This window comes from Argiope bruennichi, chromosome X2, assembly GCF_947563725.1.
Source record: "Argiope bruennichi chromosome X2, qqArgBrue1.1, whole genome shotgun sequence".
In the NCBI taxonomy this organism is placed as follows: domain Eukaryota; kingdom Metazoa; phylum Arthropoda; class Arachnida; order Araneae; family Araneidae; genus Argiope; species Argiope bruennichi.
In genome coordinates this window covers 81,199,087-81,225,752 of record NC_079163.1, presented here as the reverse complement: position 1 = coordinate 81,225,752, position 26,666 = coordinate 81,199,087, and the positions used below count along the sequence as shown (strand labels likewise).

Sequence of the window (26,666 nt, the reverse complement as noted above, 5' to 3'; positions counted from 1 at the left end):
TTGAGACATTACACATTAACTTGGATCCACACAAAAAAGTTAAATGGGTTTAAGTTTCAATCCTGTATCATTTTCTTTTAAAGGCTTAAGACTGTTACCGTATTCCTGTTTTTTACCTATAGTGTCATGGTATATTTTAGTCCGAAAATTAATCACAGCTCTCGAGAGAAAGCGTTTATTGCAGCACTAGAATAATCTGAAAGATGTGAACTACCCGACTTCCAGAGCACGTCGAAAATGGCAATATATAGTAAATAATTCTGGAGCATATACACTGTATATTTTGTCAATAAGAATTAAGTTACAAGAAAAAAATGCAAGAGGGTGAAATCTTTTATCTATGTGTTGGTTCAAAATAACACATACAGCGAAATCAGATGCATCAGTAAAAATAGACAATTTCGCACTGTCATTTGGGAATGCATTCAAGCAGCATTAGAACCACATTATAAACTTTAAATGAATCAAAAATATCTAATGTCCAAAGTATAGGGAGCCTACTTTTGACTAAATTATAACGCGGAACTTGTAACGCGAAGCTCGTGGAGTAAAACAGCGATAAAAAATAATCATTCCCAGGAAACGAGGCAAAACAGACAGGGGTTAGGAATTCAAAAACAATTTTAATGTTTTCAGGCAAAGAGAAGATTTACCTGAAAACGTTTAACATTCTTTGCGAACCAAATACCCAAGAAACCGCAATTTAGTTTGGCAAAAAATACATTTTTGAATATTTGAAGCAACGTGACACTGATCAAGGCGCTGATGAGTGTCACGTTGCCTTAAATCACTCAGCCAGTTATCATGAGCCTTAAATTACGCAAATGTGTGGAAAAATCTTTAGAAGCGACGAAACTATCGTCCAGATTAACAGAAAAATAATTAATAGCGTAAAACTTTATTCATGATAATTGAAACGCTTGACACGTACTCTTAAGGTCAAATGGCACTCAAATGAACTCACAAAAAGTTCAATAGGTGTGATTACAGCAATTTTGTTCAACATCCGATTGATTATCTAGTATTTGATTTTAACCTTTAGTAGAATTTAATTTAGAAAATAATTGTTTCGGCATTTAATTCCGTGGAAAAATCTTGGATGCGAAGCAAAGGTATTCGCACAGAATCATGTCTTTAATCTGCGGAAATCGTCACGCGCCAAGTGCCGTTATTTTTCTTCATTAAAGTGAATCGAATTAGCTCAGGAGATTATAAAAAGCTATAAAATGTCTTTTTCTAACTCATAGGAATTCAATTTAGAGAACTTTTAATTTCTTAGGCGTGAATCGTCTCGAATTTGCTGAACATTCTTTAGTGAGTATAAGATGACTCATACTGGTATAAGTAGAGAGCAGGTTTTATTATATTGGTAAATTTAGAAAGTAATCGATGATATAGCCAATCGTGCGAAATTGTCTTAAAATAACAAATGGACCATTGCAAATTTTAGCATTCCTCTTAAGGAAAGTCAACCTGTCAATTAATCTACGATTTTTAATATCGCAAAGTAATTCAAATCTTTCAAAAAATTCTGTACCTGAAATTCCGGAAAACCTAATTCAACATTAAGTATATAGTTTCGAATAAATTTGAATTGTTGAAAAGATTTTAGTATACAAAACGAAATTCTTGTCTCGTACATTTGCTCACGTATATTGAAATTTTCATATGAATCTAGGAAAGCAAGAAAAGCTACAAAGCTATCTATCAAAAATTTAATTCTAAATCTGCGGTTCCTGAACAAACAAACTTCTTAATCCATTATAAGCAAAAGCAGCTACTACATCTTACGATTATTTTTCTTTTCCGTATGGCTATAGAGTCATCAGCATAATTGGTATTAATTTTATACACTTTTCAGAGTCATCAGCATAATTGGTATTAATTTTACACACTTTTTAGAGTCATAAGCATAACTGGCATTAATTTTACATACTTTTTAGAGTCATAAGCATAACTGGTATTAATTTTACATACTTTTTAGAGTCATAAGCATAACTGGTATTAATTTTATGCCCTTTTTAGAGTTATCAGCATAATTGGTATTACACTAGCATTTCTCAGTATCTACATTAGATCGTGACCGCGAGCGAAATTTCTGGTACTTCGAAATAAGTATGTAGACATTAGCTCAACCTATTTGGACAACTGCTCAATTTTTGCTTCAAGTATTTTTGAAAATCAGATGACGCCTGACTATACGTTGTTTGCGTTGTTTCACTGGTTTTATTACCAGTTTGCATTGATTTCTTCGAATAGTCATCACAGACATACAAGATTTGTTGTATTACAGCAGGTAAACGCTGGGGGGGGGAAATTTTATTAAAACATACTCTATAACACATAATACGCAACAATGTAAAAATATTTCCACATATTGTGCCGCAATTAGAATAACGAACAACATCGTGAAGGTATTGTACAATATATAGTGCTTATGCTAATCGAAATCACCATTATTCAATTATTTCATTTACATTAAAAGTTGTGAAGGAGTTTTATCCTCGAATTGCAAGTCTTGTAATAATGATTTAGCATTTGCATATTGCTTTATCATTTAATTGATCTTATGGATTACCAGAAGGAGGAGAATGAATCAATCTACGTGCATGAACATCAGAATCTAAGATCATTACACAATTAAATGTAGTGCTTTCCAAAACAATTCGTACCTTAATAAACTGATATTTAAATTGTAAAAAGCACAATTCAGAACATTTATCCAAAAAGGAATGATTATATATTTATAACATTACTGGTGATTATATTAACATGACCAAATTCAAATTATATTTCCACTTCCATTTCATTAGCCATTTTATACAATTAGGAGACAAAACTACGATCAAAAGCAAAAATAGTTCAGAATTAAACATACCCGATATTAAAATTGATGGTCTTCATTTCCACATGAAGTTGTAAATACTAAAATCAGACTCTCTACTAATAGGAAATAAAGGATTATTACTTAATGGGATTCCCATTTAAATGTAAAGTGGTTTGGAAATCCCATTGCTCTGAGGAAAGGAAACAGTTTATTTACAAAAATACGGAGGAAGATAAATTAAAATAGAAGTATAAGTAGATGACTCGAGACGAAAAAATATTAATCGATGGCCGACTAGCTGGCTTAATAGTTAGCGATAAGTCGCCACGTGGTTATAAAAATAAATTTATGGAACACTCTTGAATAATATTTTGGCTGCCTAAACCCTCTATTCTGGAGATTCTCCAAACATTTAAAATAACAAATATGAAAACATGATTCCTTTGTTATAATAGTATTTTCCACAGTTAGAAATACCCAAAAACGTTCTCTGCATGGTTGAAAACAGTTACTACAACCAAGAAATAGAGATTGTTAAGTCGAAAATATTAAACATTAAGATCGAAAGCATGAAACGGAAATTGAAATGTATAAATCTTTTTTAAAGCGAAGTTGTTTGGTGTTTAAGCTAAATTCGGTTTTATTAATTTATTTTTATTATCTGAGATCACTTTTCTATTAAGAAATAATTTCGAACCTCATTTTGAAAATCTGCTAATTAAACAGGTGAAGTGCAACAATTTTGCATCTTATCAGATTATTTTGCTGAAATTATAAGTGTGTTGACATTCTTTTAGTCTTAGCAAGACCAAGGCGTATTTTTCATCTCTTTATCTACAATGGTCATGGTTTGATACAAAGCGAATTTTTAATCTAATGTATACTAATTATGGACAATAGTTATTGAAAGAATCATAGGAACGGAAAAAATACCAAATATCATTTAGAATTTTCAGTTACCTTTGCCTAAAAACAAGCTTATATATCAAGCTTCTGGGAGAGCTTAAATTTGATTAAAATAAAAGCAACAAAATATATTGATGAATTATCTCTGGGTTAATCAAATAGGCATTTCCCCTCTATCACTTCTGTCATCATTTTGTATAGAGTAAGTGAAGCTCTTCTGGCAGTTAGCCTGTAGGTGATCTATGGCTAGTGAATAAAGTGTGATACATTTTTACACAAATCTGTAATGATATGCAAGCTGCTCAAATAAAAAGACACTTAGTTTTTCTCCACACATTTATTTCTTTATATGACATTCATAGTTATACAGATTTCACATATTGGTCAATTACAGTGGTTCTCAAGTTTAATAAATGATATAAATGTTTATTTTCTACAATAAAAAATTAAATTTTACAAATATATTACTTTTTACTCATAAAATGAATAAGACTGGCAATGATCACTGACTTTATAAAAACATTCCTTTATAAGCTACCTTTTAAGTTTACCTTTTCCTTATAAATTCAATGGTTGTCCTTTTTTTTGCATTTTAAAATTTCCAGCAACTTTAGAATTCGAAAACATGAAACCTCTTTAACTTTGGAAGAACCTCTAAGGACGTTGGATTGCATAATTTTCTGCTAACAATTTAATATGCATTTTTAAAATTTTTTACAATGGTATGTATTTTCTTAAATACCAGGAATGTCTCATCAAAAGGAATTAAATAGTAAACAATGCTCATAAAAAATTCATCCAAAAATGAATTTTATAATAATCAAAATTCATAAAAAATCTTCCAAAATTTTTTTGTTTATAATAGTTGTGATTCTTATAACAAAATTTATAGATAATTCTTTTTAAAGACATCATTTTTATGCTTTATAGTACAAGCACGGTAAAAAATTGAATAGAGATTTGCAATGAAGTTGTATGAAAAAAAACCCATTGTTTCTTAAAAAAAGAAATATAATAACATAACTTATTATATTTCTTATGATATTATGATATAAACTAATTTCTCATTTCAAAATGTGAAAATTTCCATATTTCATTTGCATTCCAGTGTTTAAAAAAACCATTTTTCACATAAAAAGTTTAAAATTCTTCCAAAGACGTATTTTGAAGATCTTTCAAATATAAAAAGAAGTACAGTCAATTTTCAACTTAAAAAAATAATCTAATTTCTAAAGTTACATATCATCCACCCCATATAAAAATGTTCCAAATGTAGAAAGAACATTTTTATCGTTACAAAACTCATGTTTATAGTTTAAATAAAATTTGAAATGAATACATGAATGCTTAAACAGAAACGTTTCTTTACATTTGTAACGAAACCCAATGTAATTCAAGCAGTACATTTTATTCCATTTTTCATTTTATTTTTCAATTTACAATATTGTAATATATATATAAATTATCCACAAATTTCTCAACTAAAATTTAAATGAAAACTACGTAAGAGAAAATAAATCACATAAATAAAACTTTTATAGAGGGCCTTGTAATATTTTCTTTTCGCACACAACAAATTTTAAAACATATCACAAATAGTGTAGGAGAAAATTATTACCATAAAAGACTGATGAACAACACTTTATAAGACATTAACAAATATTTTTAAATATAAAAAAATATAAATTGACTACCATATTTTGCTAAAAAACGAAATGCATTCTAAAATAAATGCTACCCTCTTTGTTAGTGTATTTTTAACTTCTGCAAGATGTTAAAAATGTTCACAAATAATGTCAAACTGGAGTAAAAATAATTATATCCATCCAGCAAATGTAGACAAAACCCGGTAGGGGTTATAGGTAGGCTACCCTGTTTTCGGGTAGATATATCCAGAAAAGAATGAATTTCTTGAGAACCACTGTATTAAAGCACCATTTGCAATCTGCATTAATGTCTGCGTTAAATACAATGAACACTGATAGGGAGTTCGCAAAACTTACACACACAACACTGCATTTTTAGAAAGATGTATAATTTGCTTGAGACACGGGTGATAACGGAAAAGCATAGAATAATTACATATATATTTAAGGAACATTTTAAACTTCTACTTCCTTAAATATTTCATTATGAATAAACATCATTTTGGTAATTTTTTAAATTCTAAACAACGTGAAAATTCACTAACATGCACATGATTTGCTTATTATGTTTCTGACAAAACACATACATAGAGGTTGAGTATTTACAAAAGCATCAATAACACAACATAAATTTTGAACGAGAAATTGAAAAATAAATATCATTGTTGTCTGTATGGATTAGAGTTTAAATGCTTGGTTTTTTTTTAAATTTGAAAAAGCCATGGAAGTATTAGGCATGAATTATTTTCACTCCAAAATGCAAATCGTTATGAAAAAACATGTCCGCAAATTTTTTAATAATGAGAAAGTTTATATTCTTGAGTTAAATATTTAAAAATGTTGACTAGACTATTGATCAAGTGAAATAAAAAGGTTCTCTAATTCAGCGGATATCTTTTTTCAACACTAACCGACAGTTTTCGTTTGCCTCTCATTTCGATTTCAATGAAAGAATTTTATGACGCATTCTGATGTATGCAAGCAACTTCGAAGTTACAAAATGCCACATTTTTTAGATGCGCTTTTGCTTTTGAGACTCATGCCATTTTTTATTTAAAGAAATGATTTAAAAATAAAAATGCTAATTCCCTGAATCTCTCATAACAATATTGCAAATGTATTTAATAAAGCTTTTAAAAAAATCTTTTGAATTAATATTTATTTTAAAATTATAAAAGAGTAGTTTTAGAGTGAGTAGAAATACATTTTTTTTGACATTTTGATTACCTGGAAATTCTTTCCCCTCTAATTTCAGTTTCATATTCAAAATGGTAAATGCAGAAATCGAAGAAATGTATATAAAAATTAATATCGAAATTAATCCATAATAAAAGAGATAAATTAGCAATTAAAAAAGGCAATTAAAAACTGCACAACACACGTGAATGCTATTTTAATTGCTTATGCTTATAAAGCGTGTTTATTAAGCATGACTGTAAAAGCCTTATTCATAAGTTATTGTTGCGGTAAATATATGATTTTTGCAAAGTACGAGTTTTGGAATTTTGCTTCTCCAACATTTTCAGACGTTTTTATATAACAAAACGAAAAATTTCAGTGATATCAATTTTGATGAATTTACTGAAGGCAAAGTTAATAATATATCCTAACATAATTTTTTTTTCTGATCTTTATAAAATAAATATATTCAAAGAATTATATTAGACTAATGAACACTAATTTCATATTTACATTCCGATATTTGTTTAGTTGCTAAAATCTCTGCGTTTCATTCAAATTTTGTGAAAAATGCAAATTTCAGAAATAGAAACAAAGACCGTAATTTAATTTTTACATCTAAAATGACATAAAATATTAGACAAATTAAAAAAAATTAAGTAAATATTTTTTTGAAAAAGCCCGGTATTACAAAATTGAAGGCACTACTTCACACAGCACCGCAACTTAATCTCTTTCATGCTTTAGATATCTATATTTATAAATATTTTATATATATATATATCTGTTTTATTAATAAATAAATAAATAATTCAATTTTTGATCACTTTAAGCTTTTTAGTTAATTTAACTAGTGCAATTTACTATATCTGTTTAGAAGACCCATGTGAGGTAAAACTTTCACACCATGAACTATGCACTATAACCATATGAAGCCTTTGATATTGAAAATCGAAAAGACTTACTAATTAAAATATCCGGACATATTTAAATAACATTCAATAAATATATTGATATTTGTTTTGGAAATTTTTTATTTGATGCATTATGGAGGAAAAAGTTTGAAAAAATTCTACCTAAATACCTTTTGTATTTAAACAAATTTTCAATAAAAGTTTACATCGTGGTACATTACATTTCCCATTTCTTTTCATATGAGCCAAACTAGTAAAATTTCAAATGCAATGACACAAGTATTTTCCAGAGAGCAGTAATTAATTTAAATTTTGTCTATTATATATGGTTAATATGAATAAAAAGAATTCAGTTGTTCCACAAATATCTGTGATAGTTTGGCTCTCAATGCTTGCATCCTGATTATTGAATAACATGGGAATATCAAAATTTCTGATGGGATTTTAATTTTCATTCTGTTTTAATCATCAAAAATTTCTTAAATTAGCACCACTCAAATTAATCTTTCATAAGATTAAAATCTCAATTAGATAATTTTATGATAACCTTCCAACAAAAAGGAAGTTATCGTTTATAGAAATATCGAATTCAACATAACCATCATTATATATTCTTCAAAGACAAAATAAGCGTTTTAACTTCCAACACAAATCTTAAACTCTGATACAGGAGTTTATTGAAAGGAATCAACTAATTTCAAATAGCGTGTTTTACTCGAATACAATCATACAAACGAAAAATATATTTCATTTTTTATTGCCAATTTATACAGTTAAATCCAATACAACAGCTCATGGTTTTGTAACACTATAATGAGTGTCTAAGCTATTTTTTTGAGTTATAAATATAGTTTTCCATAAAATTTTTTTTTCAGAAATTGCGTTGTTTTATAATTTACAATAAGTCTGCTTAATCTCTGTTATGTGTAATGAATCCTTAATTTACCAATTTCATTAAGTCTAGACACTCATTTTACACCTTAATTATCTTATGCCAAGCTTCCAAAACAACCAGGGATGAAGCTAGAGGTATTAGAACCTGCCAGCTTCCAGTGGCTTCGAATCTGCTAAAATCAATTCCCAGAAACTCATCAACCTAGTTTCTTCCCTGCATGATAGACACGCATTTTGAGAATAGTTGATGAAACATTATCAGAAACAAATGAAATGCCGAGAAATGTCCCACAAATTTCAGTTAGAATTTTTTTCAGAGCTTTTTTTTCCCCATGAGCTGCAGTAAGGATTCGTAAAAAGCCAACAAGCAAACACTGAGAAGTTAAGTCTGTTAAGACTCATATTTGACAAAGGTTTCTAGACATGAACACATAGATGGATAGGAAAATTCCACTACAGTTATTTTTTCAGTCATTCACTATGAAATAGAAACAGCATATTCATTTTGCTACTTAAGAACTTTTAATATTTATCATAACCCTCCTGCTGATCTTTCGCCTCCTGACGATTTCGTCAGTTGTTTCTGACGAGAGAATGGTCCATTGCAATACATAATTGTAATAATAAATGTAAAACATTCTGTGAAAAGCACTCGGCTGTTTCAAGCAGCTATAAGTAGCATTAGATTCACAAAACCAATATGGGATCATAAAAATCATAGACTCATTTTCTGCATCTTTCAATGGTTTTCTTAATGAGGCATAGGCACAAAAAATTTTGAATTTTAATATATTCTTTTATGAATCATCACTTTACTGGTTTCAGTAACTTTTTTAATTTAAAATAAATTCATTTTTTGTATAATAGCTTTTTTTAGTGTTTTAAGCCTACGATCTCTCACATATAAAGTGCTGCAATAATATAGCACGACACAAATTTCCCTATAGTATACAATATTTAACTACGTTAAAGAACTGGTATCATGATTTTCAGAATACTATCGAAGACTATAAGCAGGAAAATTCCTTTGATTCTATACCAATTACACATATTTCAATCTAATTTTATATTATTATTATTAAACCTAATTTCTATGTAAGTTCTGATATTGTGTTAATTGATGAATGATATCTGAGTTTATAAGTTGGCAGTACATATTGAAATGACTTTCTTATGACTTTCGAGTATGACTATAATGCCAATGGTACCAGTGAACACTGAATGTACCAATATCTTTATCGCTTCGCACTTACTAGTTTCTTAAAAGATGAAAACTTACACAAGTTGTACTGTGGTAATAGAATTCATCATTCGTCTAGATTGAAATATAATTTTAGTCAAAGAAAGTGAGATACCAATTCTTTCATGGATTTTAATATTTTAAATTTTAGTCAAAATCATTAATTTACCGGCTTATTCTATCTTGCCTTTATTATACGAAAACCATTAAAAGTGTCATTTAAAGTGTAGTAAACGGTTAGCAAAGAAAATGTCTTGACCATCCACCACCAATAGAATGGTCTTTTATCTTTCAATAAATTTAGTCAAATAAAAATCTGGGGATAACATTGAAATGAGTCTGAGGTGTGGTTTTCGCGTGATTCCAATTTGTGAATATTCTACTTCATCGCAATGCCAACTAGCTTATCAAAACAGGACCTTTCTATCAGCAAGTGGGTTATAGATAAGTTATATATTTATTTCATCATATCTGTTATGTATGCTAAACCAAAATAGAACAGTGTGATTTGGTTTTTTCGAAGAGAGTGATCGGTTACATGTCTCCAAAGATGCCGGCGAAGGTCTTTCGTAGATTACGCATTGTGTCTTCGCTGTCTTCAGGGCCTTTTTCCGACTTTTCTCCCTCCGCCTGTTGTGAGTCCCTACGGAACAACGAGGGCCCAGTCCCAGGGGGGCGCGCTGCGGCCGTTGCCACATCCGAAGCTGAGGTCTGGGAAGCCCGACGGGGCGGTGGTGGTAGACCAGGAGCAGGCCCAGGAGGTGGTGGGCCGGGTGGAGGGCCACTAGGGGGCCCCCTCGCTGCCTCCTGACGCTGAGGCACCGGTGGTGGAGCACCAGGAGGCTGTAACGACAGAAAAATTATACATGAGTGCCAGTAAACCCGGTCAAGGCAAGGTCACATAAGTTGCACATATATTGCAAAAGTATTTAATAATTATTCAGTTAACATGAGTCGGAAAGGAATGGTGCTTCTGAATATGGAATTGCTATCAATGATCTGGGTTATGAGTGTAAGCAATAATTATTACTTATGGGATGTGGATTTGGAGAATGGATGGTCAATGTAAAAAGTAAAGATGACATTTTTTTTTTTTTTTTTTTAGTTTTAGTTTTAGTTTCTGATTTTTTATATTTGATACGGGTATTTTTCGTTTTGGCTCAAACTGAATAATTTAGCCTTGGTTCCATGAACTCGAACCTATTCAGTTTCTACTTTTTGAATGGTAAATGGTAAAAGTAATGAAATAAAATGATAAAGTAGTATTGAGTAATATATATATATAAAAACTTATGGAAGCTTCTGAAAAGCTATTTACCAGATTATATAACAATAGAGTATTTACTGAGATGATACTTCTACTGCATTCTAACGTTTTGATGAAATTGTTTAAATAAAAAAAAATTTAGCTTATTTGATTGATTGATGTTAAATATTAAGAGCTTAAGAGGATTCGAATCATCTTGAAATTCGAACTTGCTCATATTTGCCATTCATTTTTTATATAGATATCTAATAACGAACCAAAAACATACATTTTCTAACAATAAAAAAATACTCGTAGTAAGTGAAAAATTCAAAAATGAATCAAAATGAGCATGTACGTAATTTAACTAAGATTTTCAGATCTTTCAGAAACACGAGCCATTTTACGATATCAATCGTTCTAAACTAGAAGATACTTTTTTTTGTGTGTGTATGTGTATGTTTTTATCCTAATGAGGAAGGACGAGAAAAATTGTTCATATCTCATATCAGACAAAGAATAAAACCCCGTGATGTTTAGACATTGGACAGCTGCCGTTAAATAAAACTATGTGATACTGAATTAGCTTCCCTCTTATAGCATGACAAAAGAATTTATGTAAATAAAATATAAAGGAACTGGAAATTCCTCGTCCTATATAGCTGCATTATTTAGAGCATATATATATATATATTAGAGAAAATGAATTGTCCTGTTAATTATTCTATTTTTGTGATTGAATAAAACTAATACACTAATAAAATATTTAGCACACTTTCTTGAAATGTAATGATAAAAGGTCATTTCTTGTTTGTTTGTTTGTTTCTTATGGCACTTGCAACTGACAAGCCCACTGTTACGAAGACAGCGATTTAAGCCTGAGGGGGAACGTCTCTTATTTTTTATAGCAGCGCCAACTAGGGCCAAGAGTACGACTTTGCCACTCACGCATCACTCATTCGCTTGCACAACCCCTTTTTACAGGAGGGCACATTCACACATCTCACAGATAGAACAACGGAAGAACAACCATGCCCAAACCGGGACTCGAACCCGGGACGCCCAGATCACGGGGAAGACAGGTCATTTCTTTTTAACTGTAGATAGGAAAAAAAGACAGTGGCTCATCGTTTTGTATTGAATGAAAAAAATACTACTGACACGTCTAAAAAAATATTAGCTTTCTGAAAGTTTTCACCAGCACATTTTGAGTTGGATAGAATATTTTGCTTCCAAGTGTAAAACATCAGAACAGCAGCCATTACCAGAACGTCAACGCTCACATATAGATGATAATGTTATAAATAAACACATTTATTATTATATATACTTTAAAGTTGTTATAGTATTTGGCCAATTTTCAAACTTTTCAGGTGATTTTTAATTACGTTAAAGGGATCGAACTGTTTTTCACGTTTATGAATACAAGCGAAATTACATGCTTCTCGCTGTTTCCAGCCATTCCTCCTCGACCATTATTGTGCGTGCGGTGGCCATATTTTTTAAATTCTTGTAGTTTTCTAACCATTGTTGTTGAAATACATGTCATCAAAACAAAAAAAAAGGGCTATTTTAAATTATAAATACATAGTAATGATAAAGTATTTTGATTGCTTAGCTGTGCTTTCAAAATGGCAAAATTAACTGGTGGCGAAAATCTATTGTTGAGCGCCAATTTTGCTGCGCATTTGTTTAGGTTGGGACTTCTGTTTAAATTTTATATTTATGTTATGATGTTTCTCAAAGATAAAAATGGAAGGGTCAGAACGATCCTTGATGATGTATCTAGGAATCAATAATAAAAAATGGTGAAATCATATATTAGATATTTTATTTGCTGTGACTAGGAAATTCTACTAAATGATTAGGAAATTATAACTTTTTAAAAAGGAATACCAACGTTTGGTAAAGTATTATATATTCTACGAAATTCTACAAATACCTCCTTCAAAATGTACCTAAATGTCTCGAAATGTTTAATTAATTTCTTTTTGAAAAAGTTGATGCGACAACACTTTAACTGCGGCTATTGAGATTGTTGTTATAACTATATCAATCAATGCAAACTCTATACTAATACAAGCTTGGCATGTATTTAATGACCAAGTTGATGTGTCATGATCACCGTCGAAGTAAGTGATAATTTGTATAAATAATAAATAAAAATGAAATCTCTGAATCGCAAATCGCATTTATTTTACAATTTCCCGCACAATGAAACATCATAAAATTTAAGAACAACTTTCAATAGTATAGAGTATTTGTTTGAGGAGAAGAAACAAATTTCTCCCAGAAATTTTCACTATAAATATTTTATCATTCTTGACATGTAGATTGTAACTTTATAGTTTCTTTAAAGTGTCACAAAAATAAAATTTAAAAATACTATTACATACGCCCAGAGAATATATAAACCTTACATATATAAATATGGGAACAACCCCTTAACAGAAAATATCAAATATCACCGGATGTAATCATAATATATTAACCAAGGTTTTTACTCTGTGTAATTTTTCCATTCGGAATCTATTCATCTAATTCAAACAGGGTGTTGCTTCTTGTTCTTGCGTACAGCCGACCACCCCGCCACCACTGAACGTAGCAGTATCGACAGGATTTGTTGTGGCCGACTGCTATCTTGAGCATTGTCCATCCTTGCATTGACCGATTTGTCAAACTGAGATTCTCCTCGAGGTAATTGGCCATAAAGTGGTCAATTACTGTCCTTCTCTTTTATCTACAAACTCTCAAATAGTTGGTAAAAAACTGACAATTTTCGACATCATGTCCTTCAGAGTTTTAAGATTACCTGGTACCATCAGTACTGTACTAAGGTCATTATTTAAAATTTTCAGATTTTTTCTTAACTCCGAGATTTCAATACATTCCTTTAAATAGTGGTAAACAGTACCGATTCCTCCACAAATGCATTTATTGTCCTGCATTCTTCCAAATCTTTGGAAATATGCAGGAAATCTCCCATGTCCTGATATAATTTGAATTATCAGTGGATGGTATCTTCTTATTTTTATTTCCGGATTAGGAATAAAATCGAAAGTTACTCTTCCGTTTTTGGACATATACCATCTGTCAAACCATTGCAGCTTTATTTCTTCTCTTAATTCCCATTTTAAGACACCATTTGATTTGGGGACAACCATATCAACACCCTCTTTCTGTGCCGCCAACTTTGTATATTGATCCGCCTTTTCATTACCATATATCCCAATATGGGCCTTAACCCAATTCAACTCTATCCACTTCTTAGTTTTTACACTTTTTATCTTTTCTTTTATCGTCCATATTTCCTTATTACAATTGTGAGATGATTGTATGGCTTGTAGGACTGAGAGAGAATCTGAAAAAATTGAGCACTTCTGTCCGTCTTCCACCCTTTCACAATATTCAATGGCCATCTTTAAAGCTTGCACTTCTGCCTGGAAACTTGTGGCATGGTTCGATAATTTCACAAGACTTTTATCGATTTCTTTCCCATAGTAGTATACTACTATTGCAGCTCCTACTTTATTTTCATCTTTTGAACCATCCGTAAAAATTTCTATTCCATCCATATCTGGGATTTTAATTTGAAAACCGTGAATAAACCATTTTGCAGGATGTTGTTCGAATTTGTCAAAATACATCTCATAATCTTTTTTGCTGAAGCATTTGTTTCCTATTTTAACTTTATTACTAGAAGTTCTTATTTGAAATTTAGTGAAAATTTCCTTTGCTCTGAGGTCCATTGGCAAATTTCCCGTTATCACTTGAAGGGCTTCTGTAGAAATGGTTCTATAAGCCCCAGACATAATGATGAGAGGGCGCCGTTTGATTGAATTTGATGTTTCTCTGATTTTCTTTAGATTTAGCCTATGTCCCCATGCTCCGTGCCCGAAAAGAACAAATGGCTCAATGGCCCCAGTGTAGATTCTTCTTAGATGGTATTTCCTTTTTCCATAAAATTTATCCGCAACTGTCACTAGTTTATATGTTAATACATCCACTTTTTTCTTGACCTCATTAAAATGTGACGTAAATGTCAATTTACTGTCCCATGTAACTCCCAAGTATTTAATTTGATTTGACACATTTATATTGTTATTGCCCATTTTTATGTTAGGCGGATATGTTAATTTTAAACGTTCTCCAAATGTAATAGGCATTTGAATTGTTTTCCTTTCATTAAACTCAAGTTTATGTATTTTGCCCCATTTTACTAGCCTATGAATTATTTGTTTTCCTTTAATTTCCAGTTCATCTTTTGTTCTTCCAGAGATTATTAGTAGCACATCATCGGCATACGCCTGCATAAAGCAGTTCACTGGAAGATTGATTTTAAATGCAGAATTCATAACCAAGTTCCAGAATAACGGTCCGCTGCACGAGCCCTGTGGCACTCCTCTATCCATTATAAATTCCCAATTATTCTCTGTATCTTGGTAAATACATTTCCTTTCATTTAAGTAATCTTTAATCAATTCAAAAAGATTGCTCGGGCAATTCATTTTTATAAGGCCATATAAAATGCTTTTCCTCCATACGGAATCAAATGCTCCAGCTACATCCAAAGATATAACTGTTGTTTTTAGTTTTTGATTCATCGCACTTTTTATTTTACTCCATAGTGCATTTTGGGCTGTTTCACAAGAGTGGTTATATCTAAAACCATGTTGATCATGATGCAGTCTATTTTGTGCCGTTAATAAGTGCTGTACTCTTTGAGTTATCAGTTTATCCAAGATTTTACTTGCTGTTGTTAGCAAACAAATTAGTCTATAGGATTTAGGATCCTCTAAATCTCTATTAGTTTTAGGAATTAAAATCAGTTTTGCTACCTTCCACTGATTAGGGAACGCACCTAACTCTAGGCACTTGTTGTATAACTCTAAAAGTATGAATGGATTCTTTCTGTTAATTTCAGCAAGCATCTCCATTGGGATGTTGTCTAATCCAGGTGTTTTCTTTTTGGCCATTTTATTAATCGTTGTTCTTATTTCATTTATTGTGAATAATTTATCTTTTTCTTTTGTTTTATATAACTCAATACTTTTCCTCAATTTCTTCTGCTTTTTACTTTCTTGTTGGGATTGTTCCTCTTTGAAAAGGCATCTCACAATAGTTTCAATAGTTTCTTTTGTATTTTTGGTTTTTGTACCATCCTGTTTTTTGACACCGTGCAAAACTGTTTTCCTTTTCATTTTATCTGCCGCTAATTTATAAGGTAGCTCAAAAGGGTTCATTCTCGTTATTTCGCTACATAACTTTTCAAAGCATTCAATACTTTTCTTTCTTAACATCCCTCTGTATATTGATTCATTCTTTTTATAAATTTGTCTTCTCTTCATTCTCTCTTCAGTGTTTTTACATCGTTGGTATCTATGCCGCAAGGCTCTTGTCAGTTTTCTTTGTTTCTCCAGTTCAGTGTCCCACCAGGGGACCCTGAGATGATTTGTCTCTTTACTGTTCGATCTTTGGCTAATTCCTTGAATGAATTCTGTAAATTTTACTACCCATACTTCTAAATCTTTTTTAGTTTTTATCCTTTGCATTGTTTCTCTTATATCAGCATATTTTTCAGCCACTTGAGAACTAATTTTTCGAATTTTCCACTTGCTTAATTTAAATCTTTCTGCTGAAACAACTTTGCCACCCATATTAATTTGAAAATCCAAAAAGCCATGGTCACTCAGAGTACTTTGGATTACCTTCAAAACAGGGTGTTGCTATAGGGAATTTCGTAGTTTGTATAGTTTTAAATATGTAGACATTCCCTACGAACAGTTTAGACACATCATCTTTTAGTATACATCACTAACTTTAAAATGGTATTTTTAATTTTCGTTTATGATAATCGCCTGCAGAATAAAGTAGGGTGGCTCCTTTTTTTTTTTTTAAAGGACTGTGCAATTTTTCTTCTACCTATGAAGAAATTTTCTTTAATTTTTTTGAAATACGGAAATTATGAAAGTTTTTTATTTATATATGCTTTCTTCGAAAGCAAAATGAAGTATTATAGAATGAGGGGCGGCGATAAAAATAAAATTTAATTATAGCGGCTTCGTCTATAGAGCCGAGCAACATTTGACAAGCATTTATAATGATAATTCAAAACCGCAATGATTTAAATACATGAAATTTGACACGGAATTTTAGACCACATTTGAAGTACTGTGTCAAATTTTGATTTTAAACTGTAAGAAAAAAAGGATCTAAAATATATATTCAAGTTTGTGTTCAGTTCTGTGTCAAATTTTGATTTTAATCGGTAAGTAAAAAAGGATCTAAAATATATATTCAGGTTTCTTGCACTTTTGTATTAACCATATCCCAATGATTAATCCCCAAAAAATGATCGACAAAGACCACACTTTAATCGGCTTTTTCGTATCTTGTGTTCTCCAATGACATACAGTTAATAATCCACTAGTACATTCATTAGCGAGTGTACGGGAAAGTTTGGAGGAGACAATTCCCACTTGTTTTTGAATCAAAACAGTAAGATGAAAATTTTTGACAAAGTAGGAAAATTCATAACTCAAAACAATTTAATTATGTGATATCTTTAAAACACTGAAATTTTGTAATACGTATTTACTGATATTTTAAATGTACATTAAATTTCAATTAATAATGCACAATGAATTATTGTAATTATACTTACATTTTGTTGATGGGGTATTCGTTGCTAAAAGATAAAAGAAATCCAGTTAATTACTATTATTTGAGAGAGCACAAACATATCAATAAAGAGAGAACTGCCAGTCAATAAATCAAAACACGAATCAATAATCAACAATCATTTATATGACAGCTAAAATTTCTTTTGGAATATTTTGCATTATTAATTTTGCAATAATCTCTTAGAAAACACAGGTATTATTTTTTTTGTAGGAAAATTATTTCATTCATTAAAAAATACCGAAATTGATTTTACAAAAATGAAACAGAAAATTCCATACATTAAATAAAATATTATGTCATCGAAAAAATATCATGAGTATTTTAGTAATTTTTGAACTAAAAAATAAATTTCTGTTAAAAACAGATTGCAGAATTTTTAAATTAGCTTTTGTCTTGAATGTTTTAAGGATTATTAAGGCTAATTTCAAACCATGAATATTTCGGTTTATTACTTTTTTATCACTGACTGACATAATTTCTTAAAAATAAATGTCCTTCAACATTAGAAACTAGTTTCTGACTGCAATGTGTATAAAACCGGTAAATTACGCAGATAGCTGCTTTGAAATTCATCCTTACGGATTTATTTTTTTTAAAGTAATGTTATCTTTCTCTTCCGCCAAGTCATTAATAATTACAGTAATACTAGCTAATTTCATCGCACTTGAAATGCAGCAGAAACGAATGATTTGCATTTTTATTAAGAATTATAAGATGTTAGATAATTATATATTTTTATAAATAATTTTTCATGTACTTGATATATTTCATTCAAATGCATATATATTGCTTTAAAAAAATTGATTTTTCCAACTGACTGTGAATCGGAAAAAAGAAAAAAAAATTATTTAAAGTTTTTTTTACTGAGTAAGAAGCTCAAGGTTGATTGTTTTTTAGTGTGCTCTTTAGATGTTGAGTAAAAAATTGGCATTTTTCCCTATTTATATTTGTTTTGTAATATCCCTAATTTTATGAGATTGTAATTGAATAGAATATAGATAATTCAAATATATAAGACAACGGTAAATTAGTTATACTTATTTTCTATGAAATTTTATTTCCCGAAAATCGTCATTCCTATAATAAAACCCTAAGATATATTTAGAAAACGTTCGGAAAATTTATAACATTAATTAGACTATAGTTTACAAAATTGAATTCAATGAATAAAATATATGAATAGAAAATTCAATACATATATATTTAAATGTTTATCATTGTAGTTTCAGACTTTCAACTGATTTAAAAGATGCATCAAACACTTTAAATTTGTTGAAGGAACACAAATCATCAAAAGTCTTATTGATGTAAATTATACAAAAATATACTACATTTTTTTAGCAAACAATATTAACATCTCCAGATTTTGCTTTGAAACACAAAATAATTACCAAATGTATAATGCTTGCACAATGCGTAATATTTTACAGTTCATTCAAACGCTAATTGCAATAACGAAAAAAATATTTTACTATTCTAAAAGCAGGAAGTTTTATGAAGAAGAAAATGTGTGTAATCCTCTATGAAAGACGACATATTAACATTTAAGTCGGTAAAGATGTTGGTTCTTGGTTAGTAGAGAATAAGACATGAATGGGTGAACAACGCATACCCAACGTTAAGTTCGTTTGTTAAAAAAAACTTTTATACTAATGTAATAGAGAAATGTGCATCTCATTTTAATATCGCAGATAGAAAATAATTTTCTCCTACTGATGCAGTTAATGTTTCGGAAATAACTCTGAAAGAGAATTCTACTGCAAGGTAGACGGATGTGTAATTGGTAATTATTGGTAAGTAATTGGCCATTTTGTGCCTCTACCTATGTATATTTTTCACTCGCAGCGAACGCAAATCGCAAGCATTGTGCTTTCATCATATCTTTATTTCGTGTTGGTATAAGTAAATCTGTATTTGTGGTGATGTTTATGAATTTGTTGTTTCAAGACTGCATCCTTTACTTTAGTATTTCAAATCTTCTGAGACTTAAAAAAATGAAACCTCAAAGTTAAAAAAATATTAGGACAAAAAACTAATTTCGCAGCAACAAAAAACTTTTCCTCCATGGCTATTTCAAAATTTTTACTAAGATATTAATACAGCCTTTCTTTCATAAAAATGCACTTTGTGTCACAAGATTTTAAATCTATTGATAAAAAAATAAATAAAAAGCTCATTTCTAAAGCTTTATTGGCACCAGCAGTTTAATGGTAAGATTCTGATAATCACCAAGACATTCAATGTATAGTTTCGTCTCATATTTATGAGGAAGTTTACAATTAATGTTTTTTTGGCATTAAAAATTATAAAATTGAACAGAAAAGGTTCAAATAAACACTAATAAACTTAAAAAAATTGTTGAACAATGAATTTAAACGATTGAAATTGTACCTGAGTTGACGGCGCATGTTCCACATTTGTTGGTTCTTCAGCACCAAAGTTTGTTACGCTTGTTCTGGAAGTCTGTTTCCTGCAAGGTTAAAGGATTAATTAAAATACATGAAATTAAATTAAAATATATGAAATACATTATATAAATCAACTATTTGATAGACAAATATTTTCACTGACTCATTTTGGATGAAATACTAACATTTTTAAGTAGTTTGATGATAATGATTATACTATAAGTTAAAAAAAGTGTTGATATTTACTTTATGTTATTAAATTTTTTAATGAATTTTAATCCGTTTTTTTTTTCTTTTTTAAATAGTATTTCTGGTTGGTAGAGCAATATCAGCCGCGCGTTCACTTGGCATTCTAAATTATTTTTTTTACATTGAAACGCTTTTGAAATCTGATAATAAAATTCCTTTTGCGCTGATTATAAAGAGTGTATTTGGTGTATTTTTCAGAATAAATTTAAAAAATACCAAAATAAAGACTACTTACGATTATTTCTCGTTAGAATAATACTCTTTGGGCAAATAAAACTTTAATATAACTCAGACTGCAGTATCTTGACTAAAGTTTTATTTTCAAGGGGAAGATTTAAAATAAATGAAGTAATTTTTTTATTTATATTGTAGGAGATTTAGCATTTCACATCTTTTCGTTAACATGAGATCAAATACAAAAGGAGGGAGATATTTTTTGCAGTTTTCCGTCATACTTTTTTTTTTTTTTTGATACTGCTATTGAAAAATTTGAGGCTTCATTTAAATGACCACAAGTTCAGGATCAAGAATGGCAGGTAACCTAGAAACTGGACTCAAACGGAGAAATAAAATGGAATATTCTTTCAATAAAATAAAATCTTCAAAATCACTTGGGTTGACTAATGGAGTTGGTTTCATTTAATTTGGATTTTATGGTATGAGGGCCAGATTTCACCATATTGCGCTAGGATGAAAAGAAGGACATCAGGATGTAATGTTTTCGAAAATTCAACATTTTAGTGGTTTAATACATGCACAAAGACATTAAAATGATCATTGACAAAGGCGGAACTCGTTGCGGATAATTTAGAGTTTCCACCTGAAATTGGGATGCAACGAAACGGAAAATGACCCTCATTTGAAAGCGGAAATAATACTACCGACAGAGTTTACAGATCAGAACATTTTAGCCTTTTGCGATAGTCTCTGTAATTTTTATCAGTACATACAAGTGTACTGATAATATACAGAAATATCTTTTTAATTCGTTCCTACTTGAAATTATAAATGGGAAAATGACCCAAAGATCTCTTTGTTTTGTACATATGTGTTTACAATGGGACAATTGCTTTCCACATCAGAAAACCTGAATCTCATTGGCCGTCAACAATCTAATATTACGAATAATTGTAGGCACAGACCTTTATGAAAACGGGCAGTTGGAATATGAATCGGATTATGACTTATTGCTGTTTTCTTCCTTTCATCGGCTGTGTGTACCTTTAATACCAGACTGCCTTCTTGGGATTTTTTTCTATAATTTCTAATTCAGCGATTGCCTTAGTAAAAAACAGAGACCTTATACCACCTGATAGCAACGAGAGACACAATATTTCTAATAAAATTACTGTCATTTTATTAGGAGGTATAAATTTCCATAATCTAGTAAAATAACATTTCAAGTGGTATAACCCATAACATAGATTGGAATGCTTTAAATCATTTACTTAGTTTTCACTGAAAAATTTTGTATACATTTATTGTATTGTGTTATCCAAAATAAAGAAAGCGCACTATCTAACCTTTTTAAGTACATAATCAAGAGATAAAATATATTCAATGCTTCTCCATACAATCTTTTTCAATTTGTACATCAGGCAAAAGAGCTTTTAAAAGAATTTTCTATTGCTGTACTCCCCATGGTACACGATCTCCTGCCATATAATGTATCTGTTCTCTTTATAGTGCATTTAAAAACACTTAAATAGGATGCATTACATTTTAAATAAATTGAAGTTGTTTATAATTTAAATTGATTGAAAGGCATAAACATAATTTTATATTAAAGGCATTCGATAGTATTATAAAAAGGAAGATATGCTACTTCATTTAAAATGTTTTGCTTTATCTTCTTTGCTAAAAATTATTCATAGTTATTTCCTAGAATAGATAGGAATAAGTAATTTTTTATTGTATACAAATTTGTCAAAACAAACTTCGTGGGATATTATCAAACAATCATCTTAAACTTCTAAAAAGAACTCTATCCTTTAGATAAAGTTTTTTCTGGCGATTTATATCGTTTGCTTGATTGCTTAAAGCGAAATTTAAGAAGTTGAAAAGAAAATCGCAATTACTTCATTACAAATTTACAAAACGTTTGACGCAGTATCTTTTTAAAAGAAATAATGGTACATTTCAAATCTATTGTTGCTGACCATTACAGGAAATAAATAAGGGAACTCGAATATGACATAAAAAATTTTATCAACCACTTTAGTAATCATTGTGGTTAGTTTCTTTTATCCTGATATCAATTGCCTCCTTTTCTAATTTTTTTTCTTCCCAAATCTTTGCAAATCTCAAGGTCTTTTCAAACATTTCAAGCGCATTTCTTTAATAATTACATCGTTTATCTTGAAAAGACATTTCGATTGCGTCATTTCTTTTGATTCTACTAAATTAAAATATCCTTTATTTTCCTTGTCTGAAAAGACACATGATTGCTATTTTGTGATTTTTTTACTTGATAGAGATAGGCTGAAAAAAGAACTGACGGAAACAGGCTAGATTCCATTAATTCTTCTTTCCTGATAATTTCCGATTAAAATTAAAATATAAACCCAATATTATATGGTGAAACTGCAGTGAAGTAACAATTCAGTACGATATATTGTCTTATTACTACAATAAAATAGTAAATTAATACAATATATTGTATTGTCGGTACTGTGCAGGGGCGGATTAAACTCTGAGGGGCTCTTAATCAATACAAATTTCGTCTACGCTGTTCTTGAACAAAAATTTTAAAACCAGATATTTTGTTATTAATTCTAATTTGATATCTAAATAAGCAGTTTGAAGTAGCAAAAATTATAACAAACTAAAATAAGTAAAAATTTAATCGCATACCACCTTCAAGTGAATCAGTCGCAATATGTGACTCATAAAAAGGAAATTAAAAGCGATTTTAAAACAAAATAATTTGGTGCGAAGTACAAAATTTTTTTAACATTTTCAAATACTGAAATGTTTTTTTCAGAGTTATCTCCTATGGCCTATAGAATTTAGAAATATGAAAAATTGCTTAAAATGACGCATTATTCTTAAGGTTATTTCCGTTTATTTCATTCTGAAATTTAAATATTAATTTATTTTAAGTTGAATATGCCTGTTATATGATTTTTATAAATCAAATGAAATGCACAAAACTGGATTGCCCTTAAAAAAATCCTCGGGGTCATTCAGAGTTGCAAGGCCTATTTGATAATTTTGGCCTTCTAATTGTGAAGTATCAGCTTAATATATTATGTTGTCCTGTTACTTCAGTGATCTAAAACAATGCATTGTCACCGTACAACAATGAATTAACGTTCCAAATTTATATATTATCTTGTCACTGTAGTGGCATAGTGATGGTATAAACAGCAACCGAGGAATATATCCCCCCCCCCATTTTTTTACTATCTGTCTTTAAAAGGCGAAATAAATGGGCTAATATTTTCCCTCCATTTCTCCGTCTAAACTAGCACCTGAGAAATCTAATCCTCACTATGTTATTGAGATACCTTTGGAGATAAAATCTCAAGTAGTAAGTCTTTTAAATATCACGGCTCTGGAAAAAAATTGTTGTCGATTTCTCTTTAAGTTTAGTAGATACAATAATTAATTTAAGGAGAAATAAACTGAATTTATAGCTTTAATATTGAAAATATTCTTTGCGAATTACTTCTCTCAATCGCTGTGCCATCATTTTAATTGTGGTTAGTAGAATTTAGCTCACAATAGCTCTATCACCATTCTTATTGCTTAGTCGAATTTTACTCTCATTCTCTCTACGATCATTCTAATTAAAGTGAATCGAATTGTTACTCGCATTCAGATTAAGGTACAATTAATACTGCATGTACATGATGTACTATTATGTTAACCTACTAATTGAGATCTCATTTGGCATTCAGAATTTAGGACATCCAAAAATTGACATTAAGTACTTATGTTAGTTACAGCAGATAATTCATTTATATATATATATATATATATATATATATATAAAGAAAGAAAGAAAGAAAGAAAAAGAAGAAAAAAGAATGAAAAAAACCCCTTAAATTAAAGAAGTCAATTTACTTCAAAATTTTATTTAAGAATTTGTAAAAGATATATATGTGTATATAATCTCTTTTCATTCATTCAGAGTAAGTAAAAGTTATTCACTTACTCTGTTTCAGAGCAATTATGGTCGTTAGGGTTAAAAAAAAATTTTTTTTAGAGGTTACTTTGATTTTCTTCGGCTTAAAAAATGTTACAAATAGAAACAGTTTTTGTTGTTTTATACAATAAAAGCAGTAGGATAAAAGATACCTGCAGCAAACATCACAGTAAACTGTATATTGGTAACTCTACATTTGTTAAGAAGTATTTTTTGAAATTTTTTTACAAAGTTTCCCTTCGGAATTGGAAGCTGGCGTGTTCTAAACCACAGTTTCTGCGGATTTCGTGAAAGTAATCGATCAGAGCAGAACGATCTCTTGCTGACGTCGAGTGAAAGTTTAATGAGAGAGTTTTCGTCCTCATTGTTTTACCATGGTTGAAACACCATGCAATATCTTCACAATTCTGTTCGATTTTTTGAGTGTCTTACAATATCACGAAGACATCGTTAGCAATGTTCTTGGACAATTTGTGATATGGCAGGTCTGTATCAAATCAGTACTAAATATAGAGTAGCTTCAAAATGAAATGCCCATCAAACTGCACCAAATTAAAATTTCCGAGATAACTAAAAATCATTAACAACTGGCAAATATCGTATTCAAGAATTTTTCAGTCCATTCATGCATTTTTTTTAAATATTTCTTTATATATTTTTTCAATTGTTTTTTACACTTCTTTTCGAACTTAGCAGTCGTAAACATCATATTTAATATTTCTTAGTATATTTATTGAAAGTCTATTATCCTTGACTGGTTTGCGTTTTCTTTAATTTTAACTTTTTATACTTGCATTGAAATTATAAAATTGTTTTTATTAGATTTATTCACCTGCCGAAAGCATTTTTTTTTTTTTTATTTTAAACTTAAATTCTCCCTTATCCTGCTCTTATGACTTTCCGTAATGGGCCGGAAAAAGTTCAAAAATATTCTTCATAGATAACGCATGATGTCTGTCTGGTCAATACCACTATTTTGGAAACCTCCAAAATGTCGATAAAAATGAATTAAAAAAAGGAACGATAGGCTGTAAATTAGATTAAATTATACAAGCGTTTGATAAATATTCCTTCAAAGAATGCATTGTTAAAAATTGAGCTATTTTACTATTACATACCATTCATTTTTACGCAAAACTTCATTTCTAAAGATGCTATTACATTACAGAACAAAATAGCTAAATCGAATGGCATGCAACATTCTTGGGAGAAAATAATCCCAAACTCTTCTAGTTTTAATTGATGTCCTCAACAGATGGCAGCAATGAATGGCCGAATCTGTTCTCAACGGTTTTTGATGGTGGTATTTCGATTCGGAAACCGAACGAAAAAATGTTTTATATAAATTGCTATTCACTTAATTATCAGCAGTGATACTTAAATCGTAACTAATTTTTTTTCATTATTTTTATTAAATATAGAATTATTTTAATACTTTATTTTTATTTTTCTCGTGATATCATTTTTTTTGAAGATAAGAAATGATAAAATGGATTATAATTGCAAATTACAGCTTTTCATGAATATAAAATTATTCGTATTTTGTAATGAAATAGGTGAGATGTTACAATGTTACATGCAGCATAAAAAACTCTTCAGGCAAAAAGTTCAGAATGGTTAATAAAAATTATTTTAAAAACTTAAGGTAGAGGCGGAACTGAATATAATATCTAGAATACATTTACCGTGTTATATGATAAGTGAAATTATTATACAAATTCTGAAATTTTTTCTAAATTGATTTAATTACCGTTCTCTATCTATGGTTTTTTTTATAAAGAAAGTCTTATTAGTAAATAGCAAAATCAAGGAAGGTCCTGCTGGAATAAATATATGTCAATTCTTACTAAAATAAAATTATTTATAGTCTGAATATATTCGACATTCATTTTTTTGATCTCAAGATCAAATTTACACTTTTTGCTGTATTATTAGACCCAATATTTATTTTTAGTAATGTAGGATGGTGTCATCCAGGTTCTTAATTATCAGCAATTTATGGCAGATATTCAAACAGAAAATAAAAAGCAGAATGCATTTTAGTGATAAATCTGCACACTAGATGGCAGCCCCTAAGAACTACCATCGCTTTTGAAAATTTTCGTTTTTTGTTTCAACAGTGCGAAGAGCGAACTGTTAAATAAAATGATGAAAAATATGTATTAATCATCATCATAAAAAATAAAGAGAAAAGTGAAAAAAAACCCCTCTACGACAATTAGAAGATTTAATCCTTATTTTCCAGCTGAAATTTTATGATTATTTTTGCTTTATTTAGACGGAAAAAAAAATATTTGGTAGTATTTTTGAGTATTATTTATAT

At 29.8% G+C, this 26,666-nt stretch overlaps 2 protein-coding genes across 8 annotated transcripts in view; both read right to left on the bottom strand.

The window, feature by feature from the left end:
• LOC129960005 (short-chain dehydrogenase/reductase family 16C member 6-like) overlaps window positions 1–3,011 on the bottom strand; it is a 67,931-nt gene extending 64,920 nt beyond the window's left edge. For all 5 annotated transcript variants that reach the window (XM_056072985.1, XM_056072990.1, XM_056072987.1 and 2 more), the window contains exon 1: window positions 2,879–3,011. The gene's annotated coding sequence lies outside the window, so the exon portion shown is untranslated. The remainder of the gene's footprint in view (window positions 1–2,878) is intronic.
• A 1,055-nt stretch (window positions 3,012–4,066) lies between these two features.
• LOC129960003 (synapsin-like) overlaps window positions 4,067–26,666 on the bottom strand; it is a 415,673-nt gene continuing 393,073 nt past the window's right edge. For all 3 annotated transcript variants that reach the window (XM_056072983.1, XM_056072982.1, XM_056072984.1), the window contains exons 12-14: window positions 19,928–20,006; window positions 17,517–17,540; window positions 4,067–10,449 (exon numbers count right to left, since the gene is read on the bottom strand). In XM_056072983.1, the coding sequence (XP_055928958.1) occupies window positions 10,141–10,449; window positions 17,517–17,540; window positions 19,928–20,006 (412 nt within the window). In that variant the 3' untranslated portion in view covers window positions 4,067–10,140. The remainder of the gene's footprint in view (window positions 10,450–17,516; window positions 17,541–19,927; window positions 20,007–26,666) is intronic.